Source organism: Micropterus dolomieu, linkage group LG18 (genome assembly GCF_021292245.1).
Source record: "Micropterus dolomieu isolate WLL.071019.BEF.003 ecotype Adirondacks linkage group LG18, ASM2129224v1, whole genome shotgun sequence".
NCBI classification, from domain to species: domain Eukaryota; kingdom Metazoa; phylum Chordata; class Actinopteri; order Centrarchiformes; family Centrarchidae; genus Micropterus; species Micropterus dolomieu.
This window is the reverse complement of record NC_060167.1, coordinates 25562759-25579047: the sequence shown is the minus strand read 5'-3', so window position 1 is coordinate 25579047 and position 16289 is coordinate 25562759. Positions and strand designations below refer to the sequence as shown.

The 16289-nt window shown below is 39.5% G+C and overlaps 1 protein-coding gene across 1 annotated transcript in view; it reads left to right on the top strand.

Annotated features, from left to right (window-relative positions):
• cpne5b (copine Vb) overlaps window positions 1-16289 on the top strand; it is a 157355-nt gene that overhangs the window by 114239 nt on the left and 26827 nt on the right. Inside the window, exons 8-11 of the mRNA XM_046029370.1 lie at window positions 4819-4922; window positions 6296-6400; window positions 14371-14412; window positions 14701-14776. Of these exons, the coding sequence (XP_045885326.1) occupies window positions 4819-4922; window positions 6296-6400; window positions 14371-14412; window positions 14701-14776 (327 nt within the window). The remainder of the gene's footprint in view (window positions 1-4818; window positions 4923-6295; window positions 6401-14370; window positions 14413-14700; window positions 14777-16289) is intronic.

Here is a 16289-nt window from a genome sequence, read left to right as displayed (position 1 = left end):
TAAATGCCTAGGATCTTTAAATTTACCATCTGGGTTTTGTTTCAAGAGTAATGATATAACTCCTTCTCTTTGGGAATTAGATAGTATTCCTTTCTGAAATGAATAATTAAATGAGGTCAACAAAGGTTTCTTTACTTCTAAAAAAAAAGTTTTATAAATTTCAATTGGAATACCATCAATGCCAGGCGATTTTCCCAATGCAAATGAGTTAATAGCCTCTAATAACTCCTGCTCTGTTATTTCCCCCTCACAGCTTAACTGATGGGTAGCGGAGAGCTTAGGAACGTTATCTGAAGGGAAGAACTGTTCAATCACATGTTCAATCACATTGCTTGGATGCTGTAATTCTTCCTCTTTAGAGTATAGTGACTCAAAGTATTCTATTTCTTCCTGTAATATTTCTTGTGGGTTTGTTACCAAAACATTATTTTTATATAAACTTATAATATTTTTTTTTTGCAAAATTTCTTTGATTCAGTTTTAAAAATAGAGCTGTACATTTTTCCCCATTATTCATCCAGATGACATGAGTATTCATGTGCTTGTGTGTCAATCAGTACACAGCATGGGAGCCAACATTGCCTGTGAGGATTGAGGTAGTGTTTTTAAGAGAATGAAATAGAGTGAGATAGTCTTCTGTGTAGGAGGGCTGTGCCAAGTTGCAGATATGTGGTGTGTATATGTCCTCAGGGCGAGGGCAGGAATACAGTCCCCCCTCTCGCTGCTGGAGTGGAGTGGATGTGTTCATCAGTGTGTCAGAGGGAAGTGTGTGCTGTGCGGCGCCTGGCTGTGTGCGATAAAGACACAGAGAGGACACTGTGGCAAGATGCGTACAGGAATTCAAATTGGCATAAACATATGTGCACAGAAACACTCTCACACTCTCATACACCCTTGCAACCTCACACACATTCTTTTGCTGATTTGCCACTGGGCACACAGCCAGACGCAAGGTGCAAGCTGCAACATTAAAAAGCTATTACACTATCATTAGTGGCACCATGGCTGCCCAGTGTAAGGCCTATAGGGCTCTCACAATCTACTGTTACAGCATCTGAACATACTGTCATGAACCCACTGTGTTTCAGAAATTAGCTACAGTTAGGTTTGCAGCTAACGATGATTTTAGTACTTAAAGCTTCAACAGATTAATTCATTGATTCATCGATGCATCGTTTAAGACAATAGGCGCCCCGCAGGCCAGAACCGGCCCGCCATTAATAGTATCGGCCAGATTGCTTTGATAGCAGAAAAAATAAAAAATAAATAAATTGATAGCGGCTGGTGCTGAAATAGATCTCAGTCATGACAGATACTCACACAATCACTTCCTCTTAGGTGATTGTGCCTCCAAAATAAAAGCACGAGAAATTTATTTAAAAGTTTATTGAGAACTTTTTCTTTGAAGAGTTCTGAACGACATTAAAAAGAGACTCTAGCTTGCTTGACACAGCTCTGAAAAAGCCGTCAGTAAACGTGAGATTGGTTTCCCCTGAATTTCCACAGGGAACTGAAAAAAAGCGTCCGTAGGTTTATGAATGCGGATCAAACGCTGGGAAACACACACACTGCAGCACATGCTTTATTGTGAGCATGTGCAAAAGTGTCCTTATAATCAATTTGTTTAACAGGGGAGAAAAAAATATCCGCAGTAAGTTGGAACCAATCCTACGACCTTCCAAACAGGAGTCCTATACAGTACCAACTGAGTTAAACTTGCACACAATCATACAAGGATTTTAAATAATTTGACTTTGTTCTGGCCCGCCATGTAACGGCTTGAAAAAATTTGGCCTAATGTCAGATTTATTTGCTGACCGGTGGTTTAAGAAGTATTTTTGCTTGACGCCGGCATGGCACCCAACCCGGTCCCGGGATCAGCTGTGCAAGTTAACTCATGACTGTGACGCTACAACCCAAACTCACGGCCCAACCAGGCGGAGAACAATAAACTCACGTGTGTACATTTTCACCTGAGGATTGCGGCTTACTTACTGTCGTGCTGTTGCAGTAGGCCACATAAATTTCGTTTTGCGGTGGACGGACTGTAACATTACAGAGTTGTTGTTTTCTTTTAGCTTGAAATAATCCCATACTTCGGACACTTAATTCTTCGTTCCTCGCAATTTTTCCTCTTCCTCTACTTTGCAAAGAGCGCCATCACAATAACGTTGTGTTCATACAGCTTAAGCGCGATGTGCGACAGTAATAAATGTCCGTGCAAAACAGTGCGCTATATAGTTATATGGATTAAACGAGTAATCAAATGAATCATTGAATTGTTTCAACCATAGCTACAGTCCATATGCCAGAGATAAGTCGGGAACCTTCACTTCACTACACAGGGAGAGCCAAGTTATAGTAAACAAGTAAAACAAGCAGGCAAGTGATTTATATTTTGGGTTGGTAAAAATTTTCATGATAAACAATTGGTGGAGAAAATGCACAACCAGGCTTATTTGTTAGGGGGAGAGGGTGTACTACAGAGAAAGAGTAAGACTTGGTTTGCAGAGAGAATGAATCTCCCAGCATCTGCTGCTGGTCTTTGATTTATTTAAGGTACAGAAATTCACAGTAGCTTTAGGTCGCCTTCAGACGTCATTACTTCTTCATATAATATATAACTGCACCGCAAAAAAATTTGTTGCTGTAGCTGCTGATGATATTGCAATCCAATTAAATGTGAAAATCACATCTGCTGTTTGTAACTGCAATCGCTTTGTTTATATTTTGGGGATCCCGGTGATATTATAGGACACATTTTAAAGGTCTGGCTTAATCTGGTTATGTAAAGGGCAATTTCAGAACAGTAGAGAAGCAGCATGCTGTTCTCAAAGTAAAACGTAATGAGGAGCCACTGTAGAGATGATTGTCGTGTTTTGCTGGCCTGTTGATGTGAACAGATTTAAAAGGCTGCATGCTTACGGTTTCAAAAACTTTTTTTTTTAACAAATCTCATGGCTTTATAGAAGGAAGACTTTTCAAGACTTGTGATCTCATCACAACTTTAAAGGAGAACTCTGATACTGATTTTACACATCACAGTCTGTTTATGGGACTTAAGGAAGTACTTGTGAAAAAACGTTTTCACAAGTACAAAAGCCTTTTGTGTCTACAGAGGGAGCTGCTCTTTGAAGTTATTTCATTTGCACCATATATTGTGTGTCGGTGACCTAAACTATGTTGAGCAGTTTCTGACCTGAGGTGTATATTGTTGTTTTTATAATATTACAATAGTTATGAAGAAGGTGAATATAAATTATTTTTTTCCCACTACTAAGAAGAGATCTTTCAAGAAGTTGAAGAAACATGCCGTGTTAAACTATCTGGAACATAATTTTAACCAAGGACATAATGGGGACTAATTATGATTATAACATAAATTATGTCAAAGTTATATTTTACCAACCCTTATTTAGAGGTAATTACTTATATTAGTATTAGATTTTTCACAATATGATGGCTTGATCTAGAATTTCCTTGTTTAATAGCTACTGAAGCAGAACTATGGCTATAATTTATAATCTAAATCTAAAACATAACATTAAAATTAAATGATAATGAAAAGTTCTGAATATGTCTCTAACCCGAGAACAACATTAAGTACACCATCTAGTTATTTGGCTAAAACAAGAAGCAACGCAGCCTTCAAAACATATTAGAAAACCACAGAGCCCAAAGCAGAAACTGCGCTTTGTGTTTGATGTTTCTCTGAGGCTGAAATATAACTGAAGCATTTGATGAGTTCCAGATGCTGTGACAGGTATCAGAAGAGGTTAGCTTGATGACCATTACTCATGTTAGAATTAGACTTGGTAAGCAGCTGGCACAAATGTTAGCAGGAGCACTTGTGGGTGGATGTAGCGCTATGGTTGGGAATCGATAAGTTGTAAAATTAATTGTTTTACAACTTATAACTGTAACTTATAACATTAATTGTTTTACAATTAATTAACTGTTAAATTAATCTGCAGCTATTTTGATAATCCATCAGAGTTTTCGCTTTTTTGTTAAAAGACTACTCAGTCTTTTAACAAAAAAGCGAAAACTCTGATAGGATCTTAAATGTTAATATTTTCTGGTTTCTTTACTCTGGGCTTACAGTGGAGCCCCCCATTATAAGTAAAGATTTTCTGGTGTGTCACCACCATTACAGCCTCACAGGTCTGCTAGTTTGGCTATTATTGCAGTGGTTGAGTGGATTAATCTACACATATGTTTACCTTGGATTGACTTATTTATCCTAACATACTAGTTGCTCTGATGTTAATCAAATAAAGTATCTTCCACCTTTTCTATTTTTCTGTGAAAAACAATATATTCACTATAACAGGAAATATAGGAACCCCAGTTCCAGAAAAGTTGGAATATTTTCCAGTGTTGCAGGCATGAATTTCTAACTTTGTTAATATTGACAAAATACAGTTACGCTTGTCAGTAAAATCAGTGAAAATCTTTTCTTTGTACTTTTGTCAGTTAAATTAAGGTTCACGTGAATTTATGTTTTTAATGCATTTTGGAAAATATCCTAACTTTTCTGGAAATGGGGTTTCTAAATAAGGTTTAACACACCCATACACACATACAGTAGGTACAAATTTTGACTACAGTATTCAAGCAGTATACATTATCTTGTTGTGTGATACAGCTGCCTCTACCTGCTGTCCCGCTGTAAGCTATAAAGATAAAAGAGAAGGAGGGGAAGAAAAGCAAAATAGGCCACATAAATAATACCTTCCATTCTTTAATCGGAATGAACTTATTATATACCCCTCTCCCCAGCCTACCTCACACTTCTCCCCTCTTCTGTCTTTTCAGGACAGTGCCACTATGCAGTTCTGTGCCAACAAGCTAGACAAGAAGGACTTCTTTGGCAAGTCAGACCCTTTCATGGTCTTCTACAGAAGCAATGAGGATGGAACGTGAGTGCTTGATGTGATTTTTTTTTCGTCATTCCAAGCTTTTCAAAAGGCAGCACCAGCGAGGGCTGCTGCTGCCGGGGGATTGCTGTTGGAGGAAGCCCCCTGAGACACTCCACTGATATGTATTCCTAATACAGTGAAGTAACTGCAATCAAACACCACACTTAAATAACAGTTTCTGCATTTTGTGTTACCAAAAAGCTTTCCAAACTCCATGGTAAGAAAACACCGTCAGATATTAGTTGATATTAGTCTGAAAGCAGGATAAATTAGCTTCTGTGAAAGCCTCGAAAGTCTATTTTGACACATGGGGGAAAAATTATAGTACAATATCATAAATATCACAGTAACATAACAAAAATGTCAACTGGAAATCATCTGGTAAAGAGCTAAAACAGTGGGGACATTAGTAGAGATACAGTATGGAAGGATGGAAATGTATGTACAGTATTAAGAAGCTGCATACAGAGGCATCCTGTTCGCAAGTCTCATGACTATGCCTTACATAAATGACTCCAGGAGAGCAAACAGGAAAGAGAGACAATTACTGTAAAAAAAAAAGCATGAAAGCAAGAAAAAAAAACACAATCTCCATTTTTCCATCAAAAAGAAAAACACTTTCAGTTTCTATGGCAATTCACGTAGGCATGCATAACACCCATCTCCTCACGCTTTCCCAGAGAGCTGTTCAGCCTCCCAAGGGGCTACGTAGTTCTGGCAGCGTCAGCCCTATCTAGGCGGGGATGCTTTAGCAAGTGCTTCATTAGCCTAGTCTTCTAGCTTTTCTGTTTTTTTTTCATACACAGCAGGGTGGGGAAATGGATCCCCACAGATGTGCCAGAGGTATCCATTGTTGGTTAAAGAGGGAGGTACAAATTAGAGGCCTGTGTGGCTAAAAGAAGAACAGGGTTATAAAAGGCTTGAGGCACTTAGTGGAGCAAGTAATCCAAGGCTTTGGGTGAAAAAAGAAAAAGAGAAGTGATATGCATTGGTGCTTTTCGAGAGGACATTTGAGGGGGTATTTGATAGGAGTTTGTGAGCACCTATTTGCATATCACTGTCACACTTGTGGTCAAGGGACAGGATTTAAAAGCCAGACTGAAATATTAAATTATTCTCTGTCGTCTAAAATACAATATAGCTGGGAGACAGGCCAAGCAGTAAACAAAGCTGGGTACAGCCCTATTTAAAGCATCTCTCCTGTCACTGTAGGATTTGACATTGTCTTTCCTCGTGCCTCTGTCTCTTCAGATGCATGCTCCTCCCCTTATTTGCATATCTTTCTCTCTCCCTGTCTTGAATAATTAACAAATAATTATCTCTGCTTCTTTTGAACATATCTTTTCCGAACTTCCCTCCTCCTTCTCCTCTAGGTTTACTATCTGCCATAAAACAGAGGTGGTGAAGAACACATTAAATCCAGTGTGGCAGCCTTTCACTATCCCAGTAAGAGCGCTCTGCAATGGAGACTACGACAGGTACAATGCAACCTTCCCCTGTTCTTTACACTTTGTGATCCCCAGAGCTGCTGTTTATCCTTTCACTGCTGCTCTTGGCACCATTTATCCCCTCTGTTTTTACCTCATCACACACACACACACACACACACACACACAAATACTTGCACACACACTTTGAATAGTCATTGTGGTTCCCCAATGACATATTCTGCCTTCATTGATTGACTTCCTTCATGACTCTAATCAGAATATCTTTGTCAAACTGTAGATAAATGACAGCCATTACTACATCCTGAGGGTGTAAATGAGTTAAACCAGTAGAAATCAATACAAGTTCAACATATTGCAGAGTTATGCCTCCTATTCTTTCTTCTGTCACGTTATTTCTGCTGATGTGTGCTCAGGACATCCCTCGTTATTGATCTAGAGTAGCATGGGTCAGCCACAATGAGCCTCTCTAATCTCTAATGACCTCCTCGTGGTGTTTTTGTTTTTAACACTATTCTCCTCAGATGATCTCTGAGAGAGATAAATGTACTAGTGTAACACAGTGTGTAAATAGACATTCATTAAACCCCTGACCCGAACGGCAATCCAATCATAGTTTAGTAACTGTAACTAGGATTTTGCCGCAATTTGAAGGGTGTGCATGGGACTGTTGCATAGAAAGTATATAAAAATGGATTATAGACGACGTCTCCACTTCCTCCCACTGCGCAAAAATGAGTCCAAATTCTAAATGTGGGCGCTAGCCATCTTGCGCTGGTGACATCATTTGGAACCAGAGTCTGACATTAGTCTACTGTCATGCTCTTTGTTGGATTTCGGGATGTTTACAGTCCAGTAACCCCAGCCAAACGTGTTATCTGAGGAAGCAACAGCTCATTAGTACTCATCTTGAAATCCTTTTTTCTATAATAGAAAAAGTAAAGCATCATCTTTGATTTGTTCAAATATGAAAAGCTAAGCAGCCAAACAGGGTTGTGTTAGAATGAAGTATGGGTTTGATCTCAAATTTTATTTATAAAATACCAAGCTCTTACTTGAAATACAAGAACAATGCTGCTCCTTATTTACATGGCTTAAATGGATTGTCAACCTGTGAACATGCTAACTTTTTGCCTGGGACCTATTCATAGTTTTCATACACAGTCACATTCCAAGGAAAATGCTCCCTTGGAGGGAAAAAAAGACGTTATAACCGCCAAGTTATCACTACAAACTGCATGTGAACAGAAAGCTTGTCAGGCATTGTAAAAGTAACTAAGAAGACCATGGCTTGCGAATGATAAGTTGATGAAAAAAAACATTATTAAGAAAATTAATATGAGGGAGTAAAACAGCAAATATTTTGAATACTCTTTATATAATTTGATCTATTTATCATCTTGTCGCTTTTACGCTTTGGGCCCCAGAAAACAATGGATTACATTACTGACAGAACATCTAAAGTAATGATGGGTTGCTCCTCTCAGGTGGCACATAATTAATGTAGACACGTCATGTCAGAGAGAATATGAATTCATTTTTCTCCCAGCTTATCTGCCTGCCTCTAATTTAAAAGATAGCACTGGGAAGAAAACAAGCTAAATCATGAAGGAGCTGTGAGGGAAGATGAAAAAGGAGTAACAGACAGATTACTTTTGTGGGGGGAAATGTTTCATGTGGCATACTGTATCTCTCACAAAAGGTGTCTGTCCTATCTTCTTTGTGCGCATTAAAACTCTAATTACTGAGAACGCTGAGAACCTGGTGTGTGCTCAGAAAACTACGGTGAATCCCAAACAGGAACAGTACTACTGAAGGGGCTGTCACATAGATATATGGGGTTGCCTCCAGAAGTATTTGATACTTGGGAAATATTAGGTGAAATTGTGTGAGCAAGTCAATCACACATGAGCTCGAAAAGGGGTCACTACCCTGTCAGAATCAATCATACACAGGGACTGAGCTGGACATCAAAGGCAATTCCTAAAATGTTCCTGTGCTATGCAAACATGCAAACATGCACACACACAGACACACACATGCCCACACTTCGAGGATAATAAAATGTGACAAGCCACGAGCTGAAACAGCCTGAAATGCTGCAAGTCTTGAAATATCACCAAGACAGCGCTATAAACAGGTTATATACTTGTGCGTGGGTGAGGAATATACTTTGTGTCAGTGTTGGCTTGTTTTTTCGTGTCCATGTTTTTATGAGGGAGGAGTGGGAAGGTCTGTCTGTCTGTCCTTTTAATTATATAGTTCTTGAGACTCACAAATAAAACACATTTTTCAACCCATGTGATGGTACATTATCATCAGAACTGTATTCATGCAACAAACACAGCTCCAATGGCTGTCAATGCTTTTGATCTATGTAATTACTGTTTACATCCATCAACTGAGGGAAAGCTTCCAGTGATTTAAAAAGTGCTAATGTGGTGCCTATGAAAAAGGACTAAATCAGTTCAGACCAATTTCTATTACATGTGTCAAAAGTATATATGTTTAAACTCTCTAAGATCATATTCTTTCAGCTGATAAAAATCAGTTTGTCGACTTAAATAAGCTTTGCCTTAATAATTAGAGACTGGCTGTCCTGACCGAATGTCCCGTACTTACTGGTATGAAGAAGGCGTTTGAAAGAGAGACTATTGTTGTTTCCTTTTGTGGTTTTGGTTCACTGCAGGACCGAAAGAGCTCTCGCCAAAGGCTGAATCCAAATGTCCACCCTCAGAGACTCTTGTCATATGTATGGTGACATGCTCTCCACCATCACGTCAAATCAGATTCAGGATTCTTGTCATTTTTGTATCAAAGCATTTGATTTCTTGATTGCTGACGGGATGTAAAGAGAATTTTACAAATACGGTATAACAAAAAATGTCTCTTAAAAGAATGGCCTGCCTAAGCGTTAATATCTTGATTGTTTCCATGGAGCATAATTGAAATTTTTAATCTTGTATTTAAAGGTATATTATAAGTATTTTCTGAACGGTTCCTCCCTGTTTTGATATCGGCAACTCATGCAAGATACATAATTGTATCTTACATAGTATAAAAACTATGGTTGTATGAACATTAACATGTTCCCTTTATATGTGATGCTAAAGACTGCTAATGTTAATTCACATTAAACGCTCAAGGGAGAATCCTCACGTCATAGATAGAGGAAAATCATACTTGTCTCTGTAGAAGGCTGCTGTTCAATTTTTCTGCGGTTGGAAAATGATATGACTCTAAATAGCAAGACAAGACAAGATACAGATTACATGTATAAAAGCACGTTACTATGTGTGTGCTGTTGTATCTGGGTGGAGAGGGAGTGACTGTGGCTCCAACTGCTCGTTATCTGGGTTGGCACTTACTCCGCTCTCTCTCACTCCAAGCCCCAAGCCCAGCGCATGTTGGAGAAGGCATTGAAACACCTATATCTATTGAGAGTACTAGCCCCGCTCAAGTGTGTCAGTGGATGACCTACTGCTGATTTACTTTGCTCTAATTAGATCAGTGCTTTAGCTTGGACATGTACCTCTTGTTAGATGCACCACAGGGCAAAAGGAGAAGTTGGAGCGAGTTCAACAAAGGGCATTTCCAAAAGAGGCACTCTGCTCTCTCGTCTGACATCTGTAAAGGAACAAAGAATGGAAGATGCAATGTCTCTGCTGAGAGAGGCGACGCATCCTTCCAGCCGATTGCATGACTTTCTCTCTCGAGCCAGACAAAAAAGCACTGATACCATAGACACCTGAAAAATAGTGCTGCACTCTATTCCGCCTGCTGGAACAAAGTGCTATTTACTCTGATGTGATATCCACTTTCTTCTTTTTTTCCTTCAAGTGTGTGGGAGATTGCGCACTTCAGAATTGTATCTATGGAACTGTCAAACTCTCAAGTCAGAAGATGGAAAAACTAGTTTTGCATTTCAGTTCCACGGTCTCTCTCACCAACTCAGTCCATTATAAACAATTAACGTCCTTGTGGGATGTGGATGGAACCAACTCTAAAGAAATCACTGACATCTGCACTTTATTTATTCTGTCTGCCCTGGCCAGTGTGGTGTTGCATCTTGTTTGTGCCTGGTGTAAAGTGCTGTTAACAAAAACAAGGATGTGCATCCCAACCATGGACTGTATATAAATATGGGCGGCGCATCTCCACTGTGCAAAAATGAAGTCAAAATATCCTGAATACCAGTGCTGCGATCTTGCGCTGGTTACATCATTTGGAGCCAGAGTCTAAGCATCATCGAACAGGGTTGGAGCTACAGTGTCAAGGTCCCACTCATCTGTCTGACTCAATCACGAGCAGGGCTCAACTGTCAATCATGACGTGAAACCCCTATTTTATAACATCCAATACCAAATTAAAACCAAACTTACAAAGAAAAATTAACACTTGAACAAACACCATTGTGATAAGAATGATCTAAAACGACAGAAACCCTCTTTTTAGGAGTAATAATTTGACGTGTACTTTGATTTTTTTTTTAGTTAACTCACCTTAAAAAAACCCCCACTTAACACTTAAAAAGACATCATAATTTATTTGAAAACTTTCCTTAGCCAAAAATGATGAAGGTGTTGGACTTCTGCTTTATAAGCACTTATAGTTGAGGGGGGCAAATTTTTTTTACAAAATAAAATAAAAACTTCACCAGCATATTTCTCAATATATCGATCAAATACATTGGCATCTGCGGCATACCTGATATTATTAAGCAGATCAGGTATCCAAATGTGATAAATTCCCATAAAATATAGTTTACTGAAAATTGTTCTGTAACAACTTACAAATCTTCAAGAACAATGTAATTAAAATTTGCACAAGCCCAATAGGAATAATGGTGTATTCACATTTCCTTTCATAGTTAAGAAGTGAGGTGTAGTTAGAGCCTCATCTTTCACACATAAAATGATGAACAGTTTCACACGGTGAGGTATAGAATACAGATTTTAAATTGAAAAAGAGCTCTGGCATTGGATCAGTACCTGGTGTTGGCCAATAAAATTACTTTCCGTATTAGTATTAGGACAGAAAAAGTGGGACTAGTGCATCCCTAATGACCACCGTTACAAAGAACTTTTTGTTACAGAGAAAAAAATTATTCTGCCACAAAGGCAACATCCATAACAATGTGCAGCAACACTGAACAAAGGCTAGAGTGGACTGTGCAAAAGTGTTGCTGCACAAAATCTGTCATTGGGGAGGTGTTGCTTGTTATTGCTAGGAAACAACACTCGGAAATCCCAGATCTGAACCATCGCCAAAGGCTATCTGTCTACCATATTTTAGTCAGATCTGCTGGTAACCTTTTAAAACATCTTGAAAACACGCAGACAAGGATAAAAACACCTTCACCTTTCAACTCTGTTGGCTGGCGACAGGGTGGCACAGTGATTAGGCAAGCTGTCCTTCAAGTGGCAGGATCCACTTCAGTCTCTGGTGACAGCGAGCATTTGAGGTATCCTTGAACAAATCCATGCCTGCATACATACATACATACACTCTGCTCAGGAAGCAACAGACTACATTTTGGCAAAGAAGAGAGAAAGAAAGTAGGGAAAGGGATAGGGGGTGAGGACAGGAGGAGAAATGAAGGAGAGGAGAATAACAGATAAGAGACAGCAAAGGCAAGTATACTTGCAGTGTTGCAGACGGAGAAAGAGAAATCCAATATGTCAAAGACCCTGTTCCAGACGAGTAAGTCAAGGAGACGAAGATGAGGGAATGTGAAGAGAGAGGAGGGAAATGGAAGATGCTTCCAAGTTGTTGTGTATTCTGCTTAACAACAAATGTGTGAAGAAAAATCCATCTTTCTATATATACACATCCTTCACACCCCCTGTGTTTCGTCTGTGTATAAGGTATGTATTTTAATGTTAATTATTCATTATAAACATCAAAAATATCAATTCTCTCTCATTAACAACTTGCCCGGGTGACCCAAACATCGTCTATTTTCATCCCTGGCAAAAGATTACAGACAGATTTGTGTAATTGGTGCTGAAGAATTGTTCAGTCTCCTTTTTTCGCCTCAATTATATGCGCCTCCATTACTGAAAATGAGTCATGTTCATTAAAGATGCCTTAGAATAGTAGCTAAAGATATCTGTGGAAGATTAGTTTTGAAGTGTATATTGTTCAAGGGGCCACTTAAGGATCTGAGCATCTGAGTCCTTTGAAGCAGCTGTAAAGTTAGGATTAGAAATAAAATGATGGCAAAGGCTTTGAGCCGGCATGATGACATGTTCCTGGTTTTATTTGAGTAAATTGATGTGCACTAAAACTGCACCACCACTAGCATCAGCACTGTGTGTAGATTGGTCTCTGCCGTTCCCTTCTTTTCTGTGTCTCTGATGCGATTATCTTTCCGTATCTATTTTACCTCCACCTAGTGCCTCTCTTTTTCCACAGTGGAAGAGAAGCATCGTGTTTCTACCACCTAGGTGTCAAGCACATTTTCTCTAGCTCACAGCCTTGAAGATAACCTCAAAAGAACAAACTGTCACCACAGACCGACAGGGGCCAGGTGGCAGGGAGGAAGTTGGGCTTATTTCAGGGATCTTTCAATTCCTCAGTGACAGGAAAGAGTCTCTGATGTGCCACTTGCTTCTATTTTCTTTGGATCTGGGCTGGTGTCAGTACTTGTGTAAGACGAAGTGGGGAGAGAGGGGAGACATGGGGGTGAGATCAATCTGACTCAGTAATGAAAGTGCCAAGAAAGTTTTGTGTTTTTTTTCTCCGCTCTGCTGAGACATTGTTTCTGCTGCATTTGTTTAAAATGTCGTCAGTGTCTTTTCTTTCTGATGTTCATTTGAATGATGGAAGTTAACATGCGCTGCAGTTTGCAAGTAACAGTATTTGGATGGAGTGGTTATACAAGTTGACTTTTTCTCTTGCAAGATGCAGCCAGCTGCTCAGCCTTAATCCAATTTTAGAACAAAGTGACATCTGTTTTAATTGATTTTGTGGGTCCCACAAGCATTAATAGCCAAATCTGGAGTTATTTTATAGGCATCAGAACCATAGGACTGCACCGCATTACAAAGTGATTGAGAGGCAGGGTTAAAGGAAAAGCTAGCACACTTGTGTTATAGCTTTGATGCACAAGTTATGATGACACAACACAGATGCAGAAGTTATGCAGAAGATCAGGTTAATTTTTTGGCTTCATGCACCACTTTCATAGAATGTAGCGTGCATCCAGTTCCCGTTTATAAATCCATGGCAAAGTGCAGCAAATCCACATGGTGCACCAAAACAGGTGACACTAATTCACATTTGCTTATGCTTCCTAACTGGACAGATATCCCTGAAGTTTACTTGACATGATGTTATACTGTGATGATTAAGTGTTCCCCTTTTGAGCAGTGTGTTTATAGAAAACTCCAGAGGGCACTTTAAAATGTTTTTTGAAGCAGCAGAAGACTTTGCTACTTTAGTAAAATAAGTGTTTCTGATGCCAAAATTAGAGACCTGCTGTCTCACCATGCTGTCGACTGAAAAATCAATCCCTCCCTTAGTACAAAAAATATCAGTTTCTGAGCAGACTAGTCTGATCCCAAATATCGCCCAAGCCTTGCCACTCACTGAACAATATGGAGTCACTATGGAACTAACAGATAGGAGGACCCAGCAATGTTTCAGCTTAGTGAGCTGAAAGGTGCTCAAATATACTTTCTCTTGTTCAAATAAAATCATTTCTGCCGACGGGCTCATACAGTTATGCTTAAATGAGTGTCTGTTGATGTTTAAATTTAAATTTTTCTGAGCACATTTTTAGGACTTCTCATCCCAGTTGGTTTCCACATTTATAATGCCATCACAACTCACCTCACTCACTCAAAACACCTTTTAATAAGGAAGATCATGTGATATGATTGAAAGCACACACAACGAGCTCCTAAAAAAGACCTTGTGGTAAGAGTGTTCACCAACTAGCATGTTACGTTAAAATCTAAGCTGACTGTGTGTATGTCTGAATTTTCCCCCCCCAGAACAATCAAGGTGGAGGTGTACGATTGGGACAGGGATGGCAGGTGAGTCTGATTGCCACAATGACACTGATGGTGATGACACTCCTGGTATTGAATTGAGGAATCTTTAACCTGCAATTCAACATCTAATTTAAAAAAACGACCTATGTTTTATTGAAAAATAAGAACTACATGTGAATATTAAACGTGAACAAAGTATTTCAGAAATATTCACCCGAGGAACTGATTTTCTGTCCCAAAGTTCCATCTTGTCCCAAACATCACTCCTGGTGTTTGTGTGATGTTTTTTTCTTACTGCTGGTGCTTTTTTTTTTTTACTCCTTTTCCCAGCCACGACTTCATTGGGGATTTTACGACTAGCTACAGAGAGCTAGCTCGAGGGCAGAGTCAGTTCAATGTGTACGAGGTGAGTAATTCCAGTGTTTTCACAGTTCAACAACATGCCTGTTGGCTCCCGGGATCTGAAATCCCTCTACGCTGAGCGTCTTGGATCCCATTTTTGACACGAGTGACATTTCTATCTCTGACGTCACTGTTGCACTGTTTTCCATTACTCTAGCACATTCCTTTGCATGGAAATATTCTACTCCTGCAGCAAAGAAAAATGTATGAAAAACGTTATTCCATACATTCCTAATTCATTTCTTTAAAGGGCATTTGTAAATCATTTGTGCACGTCTCCCCAGCTTCCCCAAAGCAGTTATACATTCAATTAAATATTTCTCCTGCCCATGTTCTCCTTTTCAAACTTAGAGATTTATTATTCCATGATAATCACCTGGATGCTGACACATATAAATGGAGCTATTAGCAGCAGCATGAAACAGGATTATTAGGAGAACAAACCAGGGATTTAAAATGATCATAGCCATTTCTCAGCACTTCTCAAGGGACAGCTTAGCGTGTTTTTTAATAGCACACGATACAGCTCTGTGTGCAAATTACAAACCCAGCTCATTTAAATGTCTATTGCCAGAATCCAAGGTTGATGGGCAATGCCTGAAAATGACATGGGTGTGTCCAGAACAGAATTTATTGTGTTAATTCATTAGAAAATGTTTCAATTCAATTCAATTTTATTTATATAGCACCAAATCACAACAACAGTCATCTCACAGGGCTTTTCATAAAAGAGCAGGTCTAGACCGTACTCTGTGATGTTATTTACAGAAGCCCAACAATTCCCACCAAGAGCAAGCACTAGGCGACAGAGGCAAGGAAAAACTTCCTTTTAAGAGGCAGAAACCGGCCATCTGCCTTGACTTGTTGGGGGTGAAGGAGAGAGAGAGAGAGAGAGAGAGGGATGGAACGAGAGAGAGAGAAGTGAGGGAGGCAGACTACACAATATACACAAAGAGGTACAGACAGTGAAGGTGATGTTGCTATAGACTAAATGAAAAATGGTACAGATATATACAGTAGTGTTAATGATAATAATCGTAATGTTAACGATTATAATAACAATAATAACAATAGGACTAGTAATAATTGTAGCAGAGGGTGTCAAGTAGGAACACGGGGGCAGCAAGTGACCCGCAACCACAGATCCAGACTCCACAGCTCCAGAGCCAGAAACACCTGCAGGAAGTGATAGGAGGAGAGAGGAGAGGGTCGAGAAAGCACAAGACTACGGGAAAGGGGAGAAGTCGAGTTAGTAACATGCATTAAGGGATGAGGTTGCATACAGAGGGAGAGAAAGTAGAGGAGAGAGGAGCTCAGTGCATCATGGGAAGTCTCCCGGGAGTCTAGGCCTATAGCAGCATAACTAAGGGATGGTTCAGGACTCACCTGAGCCAGCCCTAACTATAAGCTTTATCAAAGAGGAAAGTCTTAAGCCTACTCTCAAATGTGGAGATGGTGTCTGCCTCCTGAACCCAAACTGGAATCTGGTTCCACAGGAGAGGAGCTTGATAGCTGAA